The following is a 21568-nucleotide window of genomic DNA, read 5'->3' on the forward strand; positions in this document are numbered from 1 at the left end:
ATTCTAAAGCTAGGTCTCACTGAGGTGTGTGCCTCTGCACAGTGTAGGTGAGCGCTGTGATGGTACTTCAGGGAGGGTGCCTCCAGATTCCTCTTCAGAGGTTTCTTCGGGGCTTGATCGGAGGCCCTGGGTCATGGAATCGATTGGCTGTTTGGCAGAAGTGCCTGTGAAAGCAAGGAAGGATAACTAGTGCATGGCAGTGGCCTGCGAAACAGAACACATCACTCACAGCACAGTTGATGGATGTTCACTGCTGGATCCTCACTTGGTACAGCACCGCTAACCTCACCGTCAGCACAAGACTGGTCCTGATCATCGCCTGCCAGCTGAAGGGCTCTGTTGTCAAAGTCTGTGAGGATCTTGATTTCAGGCATTCCGCCACTGGTCTGTGACTTCTCCCTCTTGTTGTGTGTCAGCTTGTCCTGCATGAATAGAGATAGAGAAAGTGAAAGCAAGATGCCTGGCATGTGTGGCTGGTGAATGTTTCTGTGGATGGGATGAGGACAATGACGGTGAGTGTGAGAGAGTCGATGGCCATGTCCCTTGAACTGGCAGCGAGTGAGGGCCTTTTGGATGTGTGATGGGTTTGAGAGTGAGAGAGTTGAGGATGATGAGAAGAGTGACTTACCCTGGCAGAACGGAGATCATCATTCATCCTCTTGCGGCACTGATGGCTGTCCTCTTTACCTCTTTGAAGGGCGTTGGTGTTGACTACCACTGCCACCGCCTCCCAAGCCGGGTTACTGCTGTTGCTGCCCATCCTGTGGCCAGAGCAGTGGTAGAGGGCTTCCTGGCGGGCCTTCATGGCATCCAAAAGGAACTCAAATGACGTGTTGCTGAACCTGGGGACTTCAGTTTCAGGGTCATTTTTTCCATGCAGCAGTGGTTGTCTGGAAGCACTGAAATGTGTGCTTTCAGCAGGACTTTAAATATTGCACCCAGCATGATAAAGCGGTGGGGTGGTAGCAGGCGGGTGAATGTGAGCCTGCCCGTCATGGAAACAGCATGTTTCCTGGAAATGCATAAATAATGTGGCAGATTTGGGATGATAGGGTGTGAAAATCCGCCATTGTAGCCATTTTACCTGCCCACTACCACACTTAGTGCAAATCTGGGACAATTCCGTCCCAAATGAGTGTGTTAAACCAACCTAAGATAGAGCTATTGACTACAGTGAAATGTTAGGAGAGATATTAATGCTCAAAAACAATGACATCAATTGCAACCCCATCTGAAGATACGATCTGTATTCATATTTAAGACTGAGATCATTAAAATAGCTGCAATTTTGTATCAAAATAAAATGAAACGTGGCACTTTTACCTAAGGTTGGTGGTTTGGACTGCTACCATGGTTTGGCTTGTTGCCCTTTACTTGTTTGGTCTTCTGGCTTGATGAGGTTTTACTTACTGTCATGAAGCTATTAATGTATATAACGTTATTGGAAATTATTTTTTTTAAATAGATGGTTGGTCTGTGGGTGTGTCTTAATTGGATTAAAGCCAGCTAGTCTGGGTGTTTTGATGTATACTAGCTTTGAGATGTCCAAGAGGTAGAGTGCATTTGCATTTTGTTGAATAGAGCACTCAAGAAGGGGAATGAAACCTGGCACCTAGCTAGCAGAGACCAAACAACGTTTATATTACTAATAAAATTAGTACTATGAAAGGGGATTTGTTGTTAAAAGAGGTGGAGTTCAAAGAGGCTAGTGATACAATAAGAATTTACATTCAATAAGATGTGCTGGGTATAACTGAAAGCAATTTTGTGTATGCAGAGCAGAGGCAACGTAAGATCAAAGCCTGTAAACCTATCACTGTGTCTACAAAGGAACCAAAGTGAAATGAACCTCATTTTGAATTCCTAAGGTGAAAATGCTTTGTCTGCTTCTGCTTAAAATTTATGGGTTGCTGTTGCCTTATTAGAGATTAGTCTGGGAATTTGTTAAAAGCTAGGATAATAGTAATTTGTAGCCAAGTGCATGTGTTTAATGTGTTGTAACTTAATAAAATGTTTCATTTAGTTTAACATAAAAACCTCTCGAGAACTGGTGGTCTGATTCCCGAATTTAGAGCTGCATCTCAAACATGCCACTTAAAAATGCAGGGCAGAATCCCCCCACCCCCCTGCAAAATCGGGTGGCTAAGTGCTTTTCAGGGAGATTGGTTCCACAATAAAAAATCTTAAAAACAGGAGAAAAAAATTTCCTGACATGCCCCCTCATGTGACACTGTCACATGAGTTGGAACATGCCTATCACTTTTAAATACACTTTTATCACATTTTAAAAACTTACATGAAACCTCACCCACCCGTGGATGAGGTTTCATGCTTTTTCCAACGCCCGCCAGGGCTCCCAGTCTGCCCACCAACCTTAAGGTTGGACAGGCAGGTCCACTAATTAATTTAATTACTTTGTCAGTGGCCTCAATAGGCCATTGACAGGTCAGCAGGTGCACAGCTGATTCGGCTGAGCCCCCACCGACCTGAAAATTGAAATGAGGCGGGGTGAGGTCAGGAGCTCCGCCCAGCATCATCCCGCGTCATTTTACGTGTCGGCAAGTTTGTCCCGCCCACCGCTAGCCAACCAGGGAATCCTGGCCATAGGTTATGACAGTTGTTTAAAGTTTCCCCCTGGGATTTTAAGTAACACACCTTCACCACCTGCTGGGTCATAAACTTCTCAAAACTATTTATTTAGAGCTATTTACATCCAAGACCTCATGGTAAGAACACTATTCTCTGGATACAGATTGTTCCATGTCTTGCTCCCTTGGAGTCTCTTGGTTATCTGACCTTGATGTCATGCTGACATGAATATTAACATCATTGTCAAATTAACATTATCATTAACCCTTTACTCTACAGTTGAGCAGATTGATTGACAGCAGAAAAAATATTTGGCATCATTCAAGCATAACAATGCACTGAAACACAATTTTATAAACAAAAGCATGGCAACTTTACTTTGACCGGAGCATTGATAATGATCCAAACCAGTTTTACTGCATTCTGCAAACATCTGAAAAATTTACAAGATGAGGCATTATTCATGAAAGGTTACTGCAATTCCTTCAAAGAAATGAACAATTTACTCTTAATACTATAGTGAGAAAGAAAGCTGTTACACTCAAACATAACAGCACACACATTGCAGGAATATGAATCAATATTCAGCTGCATGAGCAAATCAGCAGTTTTTGTGAAATTCTACCATTAGTCTACAAAGATTGATACAGGCCGTTACCCCCTTTCCCATGATTATATATATTTCCACATGCAACATACATCTATTGTGATCCTGTGTAAATGTTGTGATACAATCGAGAAATATCAGTCTTATATTATTGTGTGCAAATTTTAATAAGGTATCATTGAACATGTGAACAGGAGTAGGCCATTCAGCCCCTCAAAACTGTCCTATCATTCAATCAGATCATGGCTATTTTGTAGCTCAGTTCCATTTATCTGTCTCTGATCCGTGTTCCTTCTCCTAATCTTTCCCTAATTAATTTAAAAGGTACCTGGGTCTGCATCTGAACTGCTGTAACCTGCAAGGCTTGGGATCCAGTGCTGGAAAGTGGGATTAAAATGAGTGGCTAGTTTCTTTTTCTCTTTTTGGCTGGTGCAGACACAATGGGCTGAATGGCCTCGTTCTGCATCGCAACATTTATATGGTTCTAAAAGGTCAATGATATTGACCTTCCATCAGAACCATCGCCCTGAAACATTAACCTGTTTCTCTCCACACATGCTGCCTGACCTGCTGAGCATTTCCAGCAATTTTTTTGTTTTTATTTCAGAGTCACAGCATCTGCAGTATTTTGCTTTTGTAGAAATCTATCAATCACCAGTATCCACAGCTGCTTGAGAGAGAAAATCCCAGCAACAGGATTTTGTGTTTGGGTCAGGACCCCAAGATTGGGGTCAAATGGGGATTCTAGCACCACACTGTGAAGTAAACAGTCACTCGGCAATGATTTGCCAATTAATGGCCAGATGGAGCACTTTCTGTCCAATTAAGGATGGTGGGCAGACTCTTGCAGTTGGAGGCCCCCCAGCAAGGAAGGTACTGCAGCCTGCCAGTGCAAGTAAGGGAGAGAGAGGCCACCTCCATTTTGAAGCACCCTCCAAGCAAGTTTAAAAAAGGTGAATCAAGAAATGGCCACAGCTGCTGGGCCACCAACGGGGATATTCCTCCACAGGGTGGCTTGCAGCCGCAGTTGTTGCCAGATAGGTGAGGAGTGGGGCTCAGCATCTGCCTGGAACACTGGCCCCACCAATTCTGCCAGTTGGCCTCTGATAATTGGCCTTAATTAGCCTTTAACCTACCTTAATTGACTACCTGTCACTTGCAGGCAGGCGGTCCTTCCACCCCGATCACGACTCTGGGAAAATGATTCGGGGCGGGATGGTGCCAGAAAACTGGCACACTGGCTGGTAGCACAAAGTTATGCACTCACCCACTTCTGTTCTCGTCCCCGTTTCAGGGTGAAAATTCTGCCCCAAATCCCTTATTTGTGGGAAAAGTGCTTCCCGACTTCAGTCCTGAACGGTCGAGCACATTTTTGTGCCCATTTGTGAATTCCTCATCATAGGAATTAATTTATCTACATCTATTCTATCAAATCCATCTGTCATTTTAAACACCACAGTTTGCTTACCACTATTTTTTCTGTACTCAAGGAAATACAAGCCAAGTTTATGCAAGCTTATAATTTAATACCCTGAACCCCATTACCATCCTACTGAATCTGCTCTTTATTCCCTCCAAAGCCAATGCATCCTGCCTGACGTGTGGTGCCCAGCACTGTCTGCAGTAATCCAGATGGAAAATAAAAGCCCACGGTGTAGGGGATAATGTAGTTGCATAGATAGAACATTAGAACACAAGAAATATGAACAGAAGTAGACCATTCAGACCCTCGAGCCTGCTCCGCCATTCAATAAGATCAAGGCTGATCGTGTATCGAATTCCACATTTCCACCTACCCCCGATAACCTTTGATTCCCTTGCCTAACAGGAATCTATCTACCGCTGCCTTAAAAATATTCAATAAAGCTGCCTCCACTGGAACTCTCTGCCTCAGAAGGCAAAGTCGCACAGCCCACTAAGAGGACAAAAATTCTCCTCATCTCTATTCTAAAAGGACAACCCATAATTTTAAAACTGTGCCCCCTAGTTCTGAACTCACCCACAAGAGGAAATGTCCTTTCCACGTCCACCTTTTCAAGGCCATTCAGGATCTTGTATACTTCAATCAAATCACTCCTCACTCTTTTAAACTCCAATGGAAACAAGACTATTCTATCCAACCTTTCCTCATAAGACAACCCACTCATTCCAAGTATCAATCTAGTAAACCTCCTCTGATCTGCCTCCAATGCATTTATATCCCTCCTTTAATAAGGAGACCAAAATGGCACATAGTATTTGAGATGTGGTCTCACCAATGTCCTGTATAACTGAAGCACTACATCCTTACTTTTATCTTCAATTCCTCTCATAATAGAGGATAGCATTCTAATAGCCTTCTTAATTACTTGCTGTACCTGCATACTTTTTGTGACTCAAGCACAAGAATTCCTTGATCTCTCTGCACCCCAGAATTATGCAGCATTCTCCATTTAAGTAATACTCTGCTGTTTTTGTTCTTCCTGCCAAATTGAACTTCACATTTTACCACATTAAACTCCTTTTGTCAGATGTTTGCTCACTCACTCAACCTATTTATATCCATCTGCAACCTCCTCACGTCCTCTTCACAACATGCTTTCCAATCTATTATTGTGTCATCTGCAAATTTAGCTACCATGCTTTCACTCCCCTCATCTAAGTCATTGATGTAACTCGTAAGAGGTTAAGGCCCCAGCACAGACTCCTGTGGGACTCCACTTGTCACATCCTGCCAATCTGAAAAGACCCATTTATGCATACTCTCTGCTTTCTGCCAGCCAGCCAATCTTCTATCCATGCTGGTATTTTACCCCCTAAACCATGTGCTTTTATTTTCCATAATAACTTCTGATGTGGCACCTTATCAAATGCTTTCTGGAAATCCAAGTACAGCACATCTACAGGCTCCCCTTTATCCACTGTGCATGTTACTCCTTCAAAAAACTCCAATAAATTGGTTAAACATTAATTTTCTTTCACAAAACCATGCTGACTCTTCCTGATTGCCTTGTGTTCTTCTAAGTGCCCAGCTATAATCTCCTTAATGATTGATTCTAATAACTTCCCCACGGCAGACGTCAAGCTAACTGGTATATAATTTCCTGCTTTCTGCCCCCTCCCTTCTTGAATAAAGGTGTTATATTTGTTACTTTCCAATCTGATGGAACCTTTCCAGAATCTAACGAATTTTGGAAAATTAACACCAACGCATCTGCTACCTCATTAGCCACCTCTTTTAAGACTTTAGGTAGGTTTAAAAGATTGGCTAGCTAACACAAAACAGAGGGTAACCATAAAATGGGTCTTTTTCTGATTGGCGGGATGTAACAAGTGGTTTGCCACAAGGATCAGTGCTGGGACCTCAACTTTTTACAATTTACATAAATGACTTGGATGAAGGGACAGATGGTATTGTTGCTAAATTTGGTGACGACACAAAGGTGGGTAGGAAAGTAAGTTGTTAAGAGGACGTAAGGAGGCTGCAAAGTGACATAGATAGGTTAAGTGAGTGGGCAAAGACCTGGCAAATGGAGTATAATGTGGGAAAATGTGAAATAGTCCATTTTGGAAGGAAGAATAAAAAAGCATATTATCTAAACAGTGAAAAATTGCAGAGCTCTGAGATTCAGAGGGATCTGGGTGTCCTAGTGCATGAATCACAAAAGGTTAGTATGAAGGTACAGCAAGTACTTGGGAAAGCTAATAGAATGTTATCGTTTATTGTGAGGGGAATTGAGTACAAAAGTAGGGAGGTTATGCTTCAGTTGTGCAGGGCTTTACTCCTACATCTGGAGTACTGTGTACAGTACTGGTCTTCTTATTTAAGGAAAGATGATAAATGTGTTGAAAGTTCAACGAAGGTCTACTAGGCCAATACCTGGAATGGGTGGGTTGTCTTACAGGAAAGGTTGGACAGGTTATTCACTGGAGTTTAGAAGAGTAAGAGGTGATTTGATCGAAACATTTAAGATCATGAGGGGTCCTGACAGAGTCGATGTGCAGAGGATGTTTTCTCTTGTGGGAGAAGCTAGAACCCAGGGTCACTGTTTAAAAATAATGGGTCGCTTATTTAAGACAGAGATGAAAAGATTTTTTTTCCTCAGAGGGTCGTGAGTCTTTGGAACTTTCTTCCTCAAAGGGCTGAGGAAGCAGGGTCTTTGAATATTTTTAAGGCAGAGCTAGATAGATTCTTGATTAACAAAGGGATGAAAGGCTATTAGGGGTAGGTGGGAGATTAGCATCAGATCAGCCATGATCTTTATTGAATGGCGGAGCAGGCTTGAAGGGCCGAGTATCCTATTCCTGCTCCTCGCTCGCATGTTCATATGTATATATCTTCGTATGGTATCTGACCAAGGCTCTGCAGAACTTTTTATTTGAGTCATGGTTCCCATCTTGACTATATATGATGAATAGCCACTGTCAGGTAGCCTGTAAATAGTAAGAGGGCTATCACACAGCCTTGCATGACACGATCCAGATTTTAAGGGGACTATTTCAGACCTCCCACTCAAGACAGCTGCAGTCATATCATCATGAATGACCGCATAATGATATTCTTTGTCTTCCTAAATTCGTAGGATGTGTGCATGGAGTTTTGATGTGAGCAATAGCCTACCAGGTTTGAAGACCTCAGCCAGAATACCATCGGGGCTTTGTTGTTTTACATCCACTTGATTGTTTGTTGATTCCTCATCAAAGATCAACTGCCGTCTGATGTGAGTATTAAGTGCTGCCTAGATGTAAAACTCTTTAACCTCAGCTGCCTCCATGCCAATACTAAACTGACCACCATAGACATACATGATCTACAGTTTGCATATGACTGCAGTGTCATTGCCCACTCTGCAACATACATGCAAGCTGCTCTTGATCTCTTCAATTCTACATACAAGAGACTTGGCCTGTCCTTGAATATTGCCAGAACAAGACTTATATGTCAACCCAAACCTGTCAGTCAAATATTCCACCTCTCATTTATGCTGAAGGAGAGACGGGTAATACGTTGAGCATTTCCCATACCTTGACAACCACCTATCTCAGAAGGTCACCATTGGCGAGGGAATCCAAGATCAGATCAATTACACCAGCTCAGCTTTCTACAAACTCACACCAGTGACTGTTTGACAATAAGAGGTCCGCAAGTCAACAGAAGTCCTAATATTGTTGAAAAAAGAGATTTTTTGTCAAAGCTTTTTTGTTTTGCACTCATCAGGACAATTTGCAAGAAAATACCAGTGTCGAGGAAGGAACATATTTATACTTAATGAGAAGAAAGTGCTGATTGGTTGGCAAGTGGACTCTGATTGGCAACTGCTTGCCAACCAGTCAGCACTCTCTTCTCATACATGAACCCTAGCTCTAGATTCTCCAATAAAAGGAAACATCCTCTCCACATCCACTCTGTCAAGGTCCCTCAGGATCTTAAAGGTTTCCCCTAACATTGATATTTTCTTGTGAATTGCTCTAATGAAGAGCTTCAACAAAAAAAGTCTCCTTTTTCAGCAATACTCAAGTCCTGTACTACCAAACAACTAAAAGTCCTAATACAGAGCAGTTGTCATCACCACACTTCTGTACTGCAGTTAGACCTGGACTGTGTATCAGCGACACATAAGAGCTCTAGAGAAATTCCACCAGCAATGCCTCCGGTGCATCCTCTGGCTTCAATGGGAGGGTCATTGAACAAACACTAGTGCCCTTCGTGAAGTCAGCTCCACAAGCATTCAGGCAAAGTTCCTGTAAACTCAGCTGTGATGGATTAGACAGTGTGTCAGGATAGATTAAAAGCGTCTACCCCACCAGGTCCTGGTTTCTCAACTCTCAAATGGCCAGCGTTCCAGGGGAATACAAGGAAAACGCTACAAAGATTTCCTGAAGCTCTCCTTGAAGTGCAGCAGCATTGACATTAATGAATTGTTCAAAATAGTGGCAACTTGTCCATCAAGCTCCATCACACTTTGAGTTCAAACATCTTATTGATGAGGCAGAGCAGTGGCAGAAAAGGAAAGAAAAGGAAGAAAATCCTGCACCCTGGATCCCACTATCTTGTGGGCTGCCCTGTCCCATGTGCCCAAAGATCTGTGGGTCGAGAATCAGCCTGTTCAGCCATATGAAGACCCCTGGCAGAAACTCATGACCCTAAGTAGACATCATCCTTGAATCGAGGGACAGCCACTGCTAACGACAGTAAATGCTGATGGTGTTTCTTGTACACTTTTTGACTCACTGGGGAAAATTTTCAAATGATAGCCCTAGCTGAAACAGCAGAACCTGTAGCAGTGTTTGCCATGCCTCTTTAACTGAGCGATGGCATAAGCATCCCATTTCCAAGTTTCCAAACCAATCAGAGAAGGTACGGGTCAGAATGATTGACCTGGACATTGATTCTGGGTGCTGCAGCAACCACAGGATGGAAAGGAGACCTGGGAAGACTGCTCCCCCAGGGTGCCTCACTCTTACATCCAACTCCTGCTACAGGGTATGAGGGGCTGCAGTGAGATGATTTTTCCCATGGGTAGGAGGAAGAGGGTAGCCTTTCAAACCAAGCAGATATGCATGGAAGAAGCAAAGGAAGTCAGCAGCAAGAGTGTAGTCTCGCCTACCAGGAAACAGTGCACCAAGAGGATCAAGGAGCTCAGGAGGGTAGGAAAGGCGAATGGCATAAACGCTTTCATGTGCCAAGCGCCATACTCTGACTTTCCCAGCATTCTCCTACACATCATTCCTTAGATCAACACACTTCACACCTTGCAGGTGCACTTGTTCCTCTCTTTCCAGGCACCACCTCACATCTCCTCTGAACAGACAACACTCACACTCATCCTTGTGCCATCTCACACCCATCCCTCATATCTACTCTCCGCAAATAATTGTCTTTCCCTTCTCTCCACGCAACCCACTTATAACATTCAGAAATCTCTGCTTTTTCTCCTTGCAGAAGAGAACATATAACATTGGGGAAAAGCAGAGACTCAGGGTGGGGTGTGGCCCTCCAGTGACTGCAATCTTCATGGTGGGCAATGTTTGCCCACCTCATCTACTGAGAAGGAGGTCTTGTTCCAGGAGGTTGCAAACATCAGCATTGACCTGCCATGAGAATCTGAGCCTCCTGAGGCACAGGTGCTCAGGCATGTTGAGAAGGCTGACCCTTTGCCTGTGGACCTTTGTTAGGGGCCTTGTGTCCTTGGAGCTAGATCTCTGTGTTCACTCCTTCTGCCCTGTGGAGTGGCATGAGGCTGAGGAGAAGATTACTGGCATTACTCCTGCTATGGACGTTGCTGGTACTGCTCCTCTTGTTCTTCATTAGTGTTCGGACTACTGCTGCATTAGTTGCTCCCATGGTGGTGCGAAGGCTGACAGCAAGGGATTTGAGATGAAGGATAGTGGCTCTATTTCACCTTTTTTCTTTAATCTTCAGATTACTATTGTTTCCATTATTATTTCTACCCCCTCCCTTATTCATTTAAAATCCCTCTAAATCCTACTTTTCCTTTCTGCTAGCACCTTAGACTCTGTTCAGGTGCAGCCCAGCAGTACAATGATACAGGCCTGAATTTTTCAGATGGCAGGCAGGCTCAGTGGGAGCAGGTACGGGCCAATGGACCCCACCCCCCCCAATCGGCTCTATTCCGCCATTTTACATGGGCAGGCCAATTAAGGCCCGCCCAGCGACCGGTAGCGCTACCTGCGCGGGCAGAAGGTGGGAGAGTCAGGGCCAGTGCTCTTTCACTCATGCATGCGAACGAGCGCTTCAATCTCCCTGAGGCACGGAGCTGCCTCAGGGGGATGGAATCGATGATGAAATAATTAAATAGAAAGTTGAAAAATTTATTTAAACATGCCCCATCATGTGACTGTGTCACATGAGATGGGACATGTTTTTATTTACATGACAGATTTTTTACTTATTGAATAAAAGCTTTAGGAAACCAGATCCTGCTCGTGGATGAGGTTTCCTAAAAAACGCAAAGGCCACTTGGCCTTTTTGCCTGCCCACCAACCGTAAGGTTGGACGGGCAGCATTAATAAGTACTTCAATTAATCTCTTAATGGCCTTAATAGGCCGTTTACATGTCAGTGGGCATGCAGCTGACTCCAGCGCACGCCTGCCAAACGAAACATCGCAACTCAGCACAATGATGTCGGGACGGACGCCTGACATCATCATGCGTCATTTTATGTGTCGGGCCCACCCTCACATGCCGACTGAAAAATTCTGCCCAGCATCACAATAAATCTTCCAATTTTTATTTCTACACAGAATATTGCTCCCTTGCCAAAATGTGTATACAGAAGTTACACTGCAAAGTTACTCATTAAGGACAATTGATCTCGTAAAAGGCTGATTAGAAGGAAATTTATGAAAAATTGTTCGAAGTACAGCCACAAGATATGAACTCTCAGCACCCAGAACGATGTGGTAATTTTATGAGGGACAATCAGCATTCCTAAATGGTTATGAGTCAATGAAAAGTAAAATCAGACAGTGTGTAAATGGGTAATCCATTTGATCCCATGGTTGGGATTTTGTCAACCCTGTGACACTCCTGACTTCATAACTGGAATTGTGCGCCACTTACGCTTCCTCTCTTTTTGCTATTTCCCACATGATTACAATTAAAATTCTAAGTGTCGGTGGCGTGCATGGAAAATACGTACAATTCAGTGACAGCGCAAGCTTTTCGTTGGTGAAACCTGCCATCGACTGACAATGCAGCAGGCATGGGTGGGCTATAAAAAAGCCTTCTCATCAAACAGGGAGGCTCTGTATCATAGCCACAACTTTCCTGCCAATTCCACTGCCATTAACATAAGACTTGAGAGCACAAAGGTGGCACAGATGCTTTTCATATTTAAATTTCACATTACTTTGGTTTCACTTTATTAATGTGGGCATCATTGTTGTTGAGACTAGCTTACTCAGAGAGCAAAATGTACTGGCACGCATTGAGTTAGGGACATTTCCATGATTGTGGAAGAATCAATGTTATGCTTTTTTGTTTGCTTTTTATTGAATATTCATATTAGTGTCCAGTGTTGTACTCACCACTCTGTGGGACATGGCTGAGCTTGCAGGCTCAGCTGACCACTTTCTATGCATTGTAAGGTCATTGTCCGAGATCACTCTCAGTGGGGATAATTGAAATATTGTAGGTGAAGTCAAAGCTCTGTAAGAACTCCTGCTAGCCAATACCCTGAGTTGGACACACACTTGGACAGTACTGACACCGTCCTTTACGCCCCTAACTTTCTTACCTTGTTCTCACCACTCCCCTCAACCACACCCAACGTGCCAGGCCCTTCCTTCTTCACTACTCCATGCTCCCGGCCCCACTCCCTCCTCCCCTTGCCAGTCCCAAGCCTCCATGTGAGCTGCCATTCTCCGGTTCCCCTCCCTTTGCTGTAGAGTTAAACAAGAAAGCCGCTTACCTTAGTCCCAACTAGACAAAACCAACTCGTGCATACCACCTTTAACCGGCTGTGAACCGGGTGCCATGAGATTCTTATGCGCCATTGACTTTATCCTGAGGGTAGGACTTTATTAAAAACTGATTTAGGCTAATAAGCATTCATGGCATACAGATGTATTACAAGTGGGAACCCACCACAGGCCACCCTAATGTTCAACATGATGCAAACATGCCATTGACTTTATTGCTGCATCTCAATCTGCGGTCAAAATTACAATTTCGCAACCTGCCTAATTAAATCGCCCCGCATGCCATGTTTCCTGATCTTGTGGTCTCCATAAAATTTCCTTTTGGAAGCTGCAGTTAAAATTAGCCCCAAAGCAACTCCAACATGATTGATTAGTACAGTGGAATTTTCAACCCCACATGTATTGCTCCAGCAGCTATTGTTGATTACTACAGAGCGTGCCAAGACTTCAAAGGCACTGCAGGAGGACACGGATATAGGAAATAAGTAGCTTTGTGACAAATGAAGTTCAATATAGTTGAATGTGAAGTAGCACTTCTTGAGCACAAAGAACAAATAATAGATGGTGGCTCTAAATGATGTAACACTTAGGACAGAAAAATCTAGAAGTGCGATAGTGTGATTATAAAAGTGTGATTATAAAAGCTGGAGTGAGCAAAAAATACAAATAAAATCCTTGGTTTTACTGCAAAATGAGCATATACTATAAGATAAACATGTAAAAGTATGACCTTCTGATGAACAGTCATCAACCTGAAACGTACCTGGTTGATTTGCCAGACAGCAACTGCATAATCCTTGTCAGCAGGTTTGATGACAAATGCCCTAATTATATTTCTAACTTTTCCCAGTTCTGATGAAAAGTCATTGAACTGAAACGCTAACTCGGTTTCACTCTTCACAGGTGCTGCCTGACCTGTTAAGTATTTCCATCATTGTTATTTATATTTCAGATTTCCAGCATCCACAGTGTTTTGCTTTTGTTTTTTTCTAAATTATGGTGTATTCTATGCAAAAGTGAGGAGTTGATGATAAATCTATACCAGGTATTAAGCCACAGATGGAGTACTTATTCCAATTTTGGACACCTCATTATAAAAAGTATTATGGAACCATGAAAAATGATGCATCACAGATCCACTAAGAGGGTACAAGAGATGAGAATGTTTGATTACAATGAGACCTAGGATTGTATTCACTGAAGCTGAGGAGGTCATGTGAATTTAATAAAAATGTTCAAAGTTTTGAAAGGCTTTGACTGGATAAATAGTTTATGATTATCCTTACTGTTTGATGAATAGCTATAAAGTATAAATTTAGCATGGAACCCATCTACTCTATTTGCATACCTTCTAATATTTTTCTTCAAGTACAAATTAAATTCCTTTTTTAATCTTGTGATTCACTCAGATTCAATAGCCTATTGTGGTATTGCATTCGGAATAATAATTATTCTTCTTGGTAAAAATATTTTGTCTACTCTTGTCCTTTATCCTGCCAGTTAACATAAAAGCCTCATGGGATACAGTTGAGAAATGCCTACCTCCTCATACAATCCAGAGCTCTGACAAAATAGTCTGGGTGTAGACTATGTTCTTCTTGAAGAATCACACATTGCTCCAGCGTCACTGACATTGATGTCCTGTCTTTGGCACTTTTACAGCTTGTGAAGCGCATTCCATTGAGTCTTCGGCAAATCTAAACAGGATTCAAGATGGTTTCAGTTACTGAAATTATTCCTGGAAAACCTTCATAGTTTTTGTAATATGGCAAATTAGTTATCGATTTAAGATATTTTCTTTTGTGTGTGTGTGCGTGTGGGGTAAGGGGCGGGTGCATTGGGGGTGATGGGCAGTCAGGAGTCCAAAACTAGGGGCCATAAAAATGCAATAGCAATAAATCCAATAAAGCATTCAGGAGGAACTTCTTTGCTCAGTGTCATTAGGATCTGGAACTCGCTCACATATGCAGCGGCAAATAACTATAGGTACATTTAAAGCAAAGCCAGATAAACACATTAGGAAGAAAGGAATCAATAGAAAGATATGCAGATCGGGTAAGATAAGGTGTGGTTGGAGGAGGCTCATGTGGAACAGAAGCACCAACACAGACCAATAGGGCTGAGTGGCTTGTTTCTGTGCTTATGTTCTATGTAGTACCATGAATAGCTGTAATATAACTTTTAGAACTCTAAAAGCTGTGAAATAACGCTTTAGTATACCATGATACAATGTTTAATATGCTTGTCTGAAATTCTTCTCTCTGTTAGCTGAGTAGAAGCAATGCCAATTTTAATTTTAAATGAGTTATTAGCAGAGAGGAATTTCTCGCAAATGAATGAGTATCCGGAAGCATTATTTCAGTTAGGATCTTTTGTTGCTTTCTGTGTGACTGTTCCACTAGTCTCAATATTATCATTCGTGGTGTTAAAACTATGAAAATATGTGACTTTATAATTAAATAACAATCGCCAGTAAAGGGAGCTCATTTTGGGCATAAGAGACAGTCTTGTAGCTGCAAACTTGTGAAAGTATGTCTTTTTAAGGAAATGAGGCATCACATACAGAAATGTTGCAACTATTGTGCAGCTGGTTGCACTTGAGGCAAAATCTCTATACGAAAGCGTCAATCTAGTTTATAGAGAAAGTGAGAATTAATTAACCAGAGGCTATTCTGATTGATGTTGAATGCTGATAGCAAAATTTCACATAGGGAGACTGCCTGTAATCTGGAGGAAAGAAAATTGCAGGTGCTGGAAGCACCTCATAGGAATAGTCAACTTGAAAGGTACTACGGGGGTTGACACTAAGGTGAGGGAATGAATTCAAGATAATTGCTGTTTGGCATTAAATCAATCAACTTTATCACATTTCACACTTTTGTCTGCTATGCCTTTTTATAGCAGTTTCTGAATCTACATTATCAGTTTGCCAATCACATAAAAACTTGGATGAATGCTTTCAATGTTGTTTCATGCAAGATTAAGAGAGTACTGACAAATGTGACAAGGACAATGAACAAAGAGGGGCTTTGTATAACTTTTTGAGGAACAGAATGTGCAAGTTACTGAAAGTGTTGTGCTGTCAACCAATCCCTGGAGCTAGACTATCTCTAGCTGCAAGGGGTTTTGCTGGCCTTCCTTCTTCTGCTTCATCAGAGCTCTGTTGAAAAGTTACTGATCTGAAATATGAACCCTGGTCTGTTGAGCATTTCTGCATTTTTTGTTTCCATCTCAGATGCCTGATATCTACAGTATTTTGCTTTTGTGTTCTGTTTCTTATCCTCACCAAACTTTCCTTGTCGGATGACAGCATTTGCTGCTGTTCTGCATTCTCTAAATGCGGTCCTTGCCGGATGGCAATGCATACTACGATGATGCAGAAGGCATCTGTGGCACGTTGCAGGGTGTTGCAGATCTATCCAGGCACCCAAATTTTTGCTTCAAGAGACCTATATGGTGCTTATTGATGCTGCTGGCAGCCCATGGTCCTGGTTGTGTCTGAGTTTTTCAGGAGAGCTGGGTTTGTAGAGGGCTGTGGGGTGGGAGGGTGGAGGGTTTGGGTGGTGGGGGGGGGGACTCCCTTGTCCCCAAGCAGCCATCCTAATGTCTCTGGAAGGGTGGAACAGTGGGGAGATGGTTGGCTGCTGCAGAATTAAGGCATTGTGATAGCAGCCTGCAAACTTCACACAGGTTCACATGATCCTTGTGTGGTGATCCCAGAGCAGTTGAACATAAATTCAGTAAAAGCACTTCCAATTGACTAAAGCCTGTTTTCTGGTGCCTTGATGGATATGAATGCAGTCTATCATTCCCTGTCTATATGGAGACCCTACCCAGCCATCCTCCTCCAGCACGATCAGAGAACTAAGTGCTCTGTAAACAGAGTGCTAGATATGGGAATTTGATGGAAGTGGGAATTTGGGGCAAAAGTGGAAGGAGTTGCTGCTTTTTATTCTTTTTTAACTCCCAGTGGAGTGTTCTTCTTTTGTCCATAAGCCAGGAAACTGTAGCTTGCTATTGCTTTACTAAATTGGTAACTAAATATTCCAACAAATAAAGAAATAATGTTACATAGACATGGCGGAGCAGGTAGGGTGCCATAACTGCAGCATGTGGGAGTTTGTGAGAGCACTGCAATTCCAGACAACCATTTTTAAAATTCATTCATGGGATGTGGGCATCATTGGCTAGGCCAGTATTTATTGCCCATCCCTAATTGCCCTTGAGAAGGTAATGGTGAGCTGTCATCTTGAACAACTGCGGTCCATGTGGTGTAGGTACACCCACAGTACTGTTAGGAAGGGAGTTGCAGGGTTTTGACCCAGCGGTGGCGAAGGACCCGTGATATATTTCCAAATCAGGACGATGAGTGGCTTAGAGGGGAACTTCCAGGTGATGGTGTTCCCATGTATCTGCTGCCCTTGTCCTTCTAGATGGTCACAGTTGTGATTTGGAAGGTACTGTCTAAGAAGCCTTGGTGAGTGTATCTTGTAGACGGTACACACTGCTGCTACTGTGCATCGGTGGTGGAGGGAGTGAATGTTAGTGGATGGGGTACCAATTAAGTGAGTTGCTTTGTCCTGGGTGGTGACAAGCTTCTTGAGTGTTGCTGGAGCTCCACTCATCGAGGAAGCGGAGAGTCTTCCATCACACTCTTAACTTGTGTCTTGTAGGTTATGGACAGGCTTTGGGGAATCAGGAGGTGCATTACTCGCCACAGGATTCCTAGCCTCTGACCTGCTCTTGAAGCCACAATATTTATATGGCTAGTCCAGTTCAGTTTCTGGTCAATGATAACCCCCAGAACGTTGATAATGGGGGATTCTGTAGATGTAGTTTATCTGGACTTCCAGAAAGCCTTTGATAAGGTGCCGCACAAAAGATTAATACACAAGATAAGATCACACGGAGTTAGGGATAAGATATTAGCTTGGATAGAGGATTGGCTAACCAACAGAAAGCAGAGAGTCGGGATTAATGGGTCTTTTTCTGGATGGCAAACTGTAACTAGTGGGGTGCCACAGGGTTTGGTCCTTGGGTCCTAACTATTTACAATCTAAATTAAAGACTTGGATTCAGGAATAGAAGGTACTATAGCTAACTTTGCAGATGACACCTATATAGGTGGGAAAGTAAGTTGCAATGAAGAAATAAGAGATTTACAAATGGATATGGACAGGTTAGGTGAATGGGCCAAAATTTGGCAGATGGAGTTTAATATGGATAAGTGTGAGGTTATCCATTTTGGTCGGAAGAATAAAAAGGCAACTTATTATTTAAATGGAGAGAAACTTCAGAATGCTTCAGTGCAGAGGGATCTGGGTGTCCTCGTGCATGAATCGCTGCAAGCTAGAATGCAGGTACAGCAGGTAATAAGGAAGGCAAATGGAATTTTGGCATTTATTGCTAAAGGAATAGAGTATAAAAATAGAGAAGTGTTGTTGCAACTGTACAAGGCATTGGTGAGACAGCACCTGGAGTACCGTGCACAGTTTTGGTCCTCTTACTTGAGGAAGGATGTAACTCTTTCAAGTACAAACCCGTTTCCATCTGTTTCAGATGAAGTTACATTGTTTCATCGTTTGCCATTGTGAGATTTGAACTCTTGATAGTTTTGCCATTGTGAGATTTGAACTCTTGATCTTGGGGTTATAAACCCAGTACCATAACCACTTGGCTATTTAGGCCAAGCTTGAGGAAGGATGTAGTTGCACTGGAGGCAGTTCAGAGGAGGTTCACTAGATTGATTCCAGAGATGCGGGGCTTGTCTTATGAGGAGAGATTGAGCAGTTTAGGCCTATACTCGCTTGAGTTTAGAAGGATGAGAGGAGATCTAATTGAGGTATATAAGATGCTAAAGGGACTAGACAAAGTAGACATGGAGCAGATGTTTTCCCTTCTGGGGAATTCTAGAATGAGGTGCCATAGTTTTAGGCTAAGGAGTGGTAGATTTAAATCAGAGATGAGGAGGAATTACTTTTCTCAAAGGGTTGTGAATCTGTAGAAGTCACTACCTCAAAGTACAGTGGATGCCGGGACGCTGAATAAATTTAAGGAGGAGATAGACAGATTTTTAATTAGTAATGGGTTGAAAGGTTATGGGGAGAGGGCGGGAAATTGGATTGAGGCCAAAATAAGATCAGCCATGATCGTAATGAATGGCGGGGCAGGTCTGAGGGGCTGAATTGCCTATTCCTGCTCCTAGTTCTTATGTTATGCTCTTACGTTATTCAGCGATGGATATCTGAGGTAAGTTCCCACAGCTCAAGGAACATCAGTGTGGAGTTTCTGAGCTGGAGTCCGAGCTGCAGACATTGTGGGGCATCAGGGAGGGGCAGAGTTACCTGGACACTTTGTTTCAGGCGGCAGTCACACCCTTAGGCTAAGTAAAACTTTAGAAACTGGTCAATGGTTAGGGACAGGAGTTGTGACTATGAGTCAGGCAGTTATGGAGATCCAGGGTGTCATGATGGAGGAGTCTCGGTCTTGAATCTTGACCAACAAATATGATATACTTGCTGTCTCTGCGGAAGGGAACAAAGACTGCATGGTGACCATAATAACGTGATGCAGAAAGCCACTCAAGTCAGGAGAGTGAAAACGATGTGGCAGTGATAGGGAATACTATTGTCAGGAGGACAGAGAATGCTCTCTGAAGGTTTTCTTGCCTGACGGTGCCAGGGCTAAGGACAGCTGGAGGCAGAGGAGCAGGAGGATCTAACTGTCATGGTCTACATATGGCATCAATGACATAGGTAGAACTGGGAATGATGTTCTGCTGAGAGAGTTTGAGGAATTGCAATCCAAATTAAAATGCAGAACTTCAAAGGCAATAATCTCTAGATTGTTACCTCAGCCATGCCATGGCCTATTGGAAGAAGATCAAGTAGTTTAGAGAATTAAGTGCATAATTCAGAGTGGTGCATGAAGAATGGATTTAGATTAACGAGGCACTGTCGCTAGTGCAGGGGAAAGATGGAACTGTTCATTGGGATGGGATACACTTAAACTGGCCTGGGAACAGTGTTCTGGCAAAAAGGATAACCAGGTCGGTGGACTGGGTGTTAAACTAAGATGGGGGGTTTGGGGGAGGGGGGGGCGTGGCGGGGGGGAGTGCAGTGTTAAGTGAAGTGAAATTTAGAAATCTAAAGGGAAAAGCGGAGGCAACAGAGCAGTGTAACAATTTGGGTAAAGATAAGCAAAGTGGGCAGGAAGGACGCAGTGCATCAGCACATAAGGTCCATGCAAAGAATAACAGTAAAAGAAATGAAATTAAGGGCTCTTTACCTGAATGTACAAAGCATTTGTAACAGGATATGTAAACCAGCAGCACACATAGAGATAAATGTTCTTGCCATTACAGAGACGTGGCTGCAATGGGAAATAAATAATCCAGGACACTTAAAATTTTGAAAAATTCAGGCAGAGGAGGAGGAGTATCCCTGATAATAAAAGATTACATAAGGATGGTAATAAGAAAGGATCCAGAAGATCAGGAAGTAGAATGAGTATCAGTGGAGATTAGAAATAACAAGGTCAGAAATTACTGTTGGGCATAGTTTACAGGCCCCTAATAATAGTTACACAGTTAGACAGAGCATGAAGCAGGAAAAAAATGGAGCTTACAACAAAGACAGTGTAATAATCATGGGATCTTCATATAGACTGCACAAATCAAATTGGAAAAGTTTGTTGGAAGAAGAGTTTATAGAAGGACAGTTTACTAGAAAAATAGATTGTGGAACCAACAATGGATAAAGTGATTTTAGATTGAGTTTACAGCAATGAGGCAGGGATAATTAGTGATCCCACAGTAAGAGATCCTCTGGGTAACAATGTTCAGGATTCAATTGATTTCCTTTGAAGTTTGAGAGCATCTTACTCCCTTCCAAAACAAGAATCTTAAACTTAAACAAACTCAGTTATACAGATATAAGAGGAAAGTTAACTGAGGTTGACTGGGCAAATAAACTAAAAGATACGGTGGAAAATAGATAGCAATTAATATTTAAAGATATTCAAAATTTTCAACAAAAATATGTTCCGTTAGAAAAAAAACTCAGTGAGAAAGATTCATCCCCGGATTGCCAGGAAAAGTAAGGATAGTATTAGATTAAATAAGAGGCTTATAATGTTGCAAAGGATAACCATGAGCCTGAGGGTTAGGGGTGTTTAGAAACCGGAGCAACCAAGAAGTTGATAAAAAGGGGAAAAAATGATCATGACAGTGAACAAGCCACAAACATAAACACAGATTATAAGAGCTTTTACAAGTATATAAAAAGGAGAGTAGCTAAAGTAAACATTGGCCTCTTGGGGGCAAAGACAGAAGAAATTATCATGGGGATGAGCAAATGAAACACTGTGCAATTTTGGTCACCATATCAAATTGGCAAAGGAAGGATATAAATTCCTTGGAGGTGTTATGGTGAAGGTTAGGAGAGGTGGAGAGCCTCAAAGATTTTCTGAGAGTGTGTTGATGATGGCTGCCAATGGTAGATGTAAGGAAAAATAGCACACAAGAGACTTGTTCAGGGCTTTGGTGAGGTCATATCTGGAGTATTGTGTGCAGGTTTAGTCTCCATATCTAAGGAAGGATATAATTGTTTTGGAGGCAGTACAGTGAAGTTTCACAAAATTGGTTCCTGGGCTGAGGGGATTATATGGTGATGAAAAGCTGAATAAATTGAGCCTATCCTTTCTGGATTTTGGAAGAATGAGTTTAGTTGAGAGGCAATCTGACCCTGATTGGAGAATCTAGAACACAGCAGCACAGCCTCAGGATAATGAGTTGTTTATTTAGGACTACGATGAGGGGAAATTCCTTTACTCAGTGTTGTGAATCTTTGAAATTCTCTCTCCCAGAGGGCTGCAGGTGTGTCATTGTAGATTCAAGGCTGGTATAGATAGATTTTTGATCTCTCAAATCAAGGAACATGGGTGAGAAA

At 42.5% G+C, this 21568-nt stretch overlaps 1 protein-coding gene across 3 annotated transcripts in view; it reads right to left on the reverse strand.

Annotated features, from left to right (window-relative positions):
- The window catches only part of inpp4b (inositol polyphosphate-4-phosphatase type II B), a 900896-nt gene that overhangs the window by 24469 nt on the left and 854859 nt on the right, over positions 1 to 21568 (reverse strand). For all 3 annotated transcript variants that reach the window (XM_041213287.1, XM_041213212.1, XM_041213146.1), the window contains one exon: positions 14163 to 14317. In XM_041213287.1, the coding sequence (XP_041069221.1) occupies positions 14163 to 14317 (155 nt within the window). The remainder of the gene's footprint in view (positions 1 to 14162; positions 14318 to 21568) is intronic.

This window comes from Carcharodon carcharias, chromosome 1 (assembly GCF_017639515.1).
Source record: "Carcharodon carcharias isolate sCarCar2 chromosome 1, sCarCar2.pri, whole genome shotgun sequence".
Lineage (NCBI taxonomy): Eukaryota > Metazoa > Chordata > Chondrichthyes > Lamniformes > Lamnidae > Carcharodon > Carcharodon carcharias.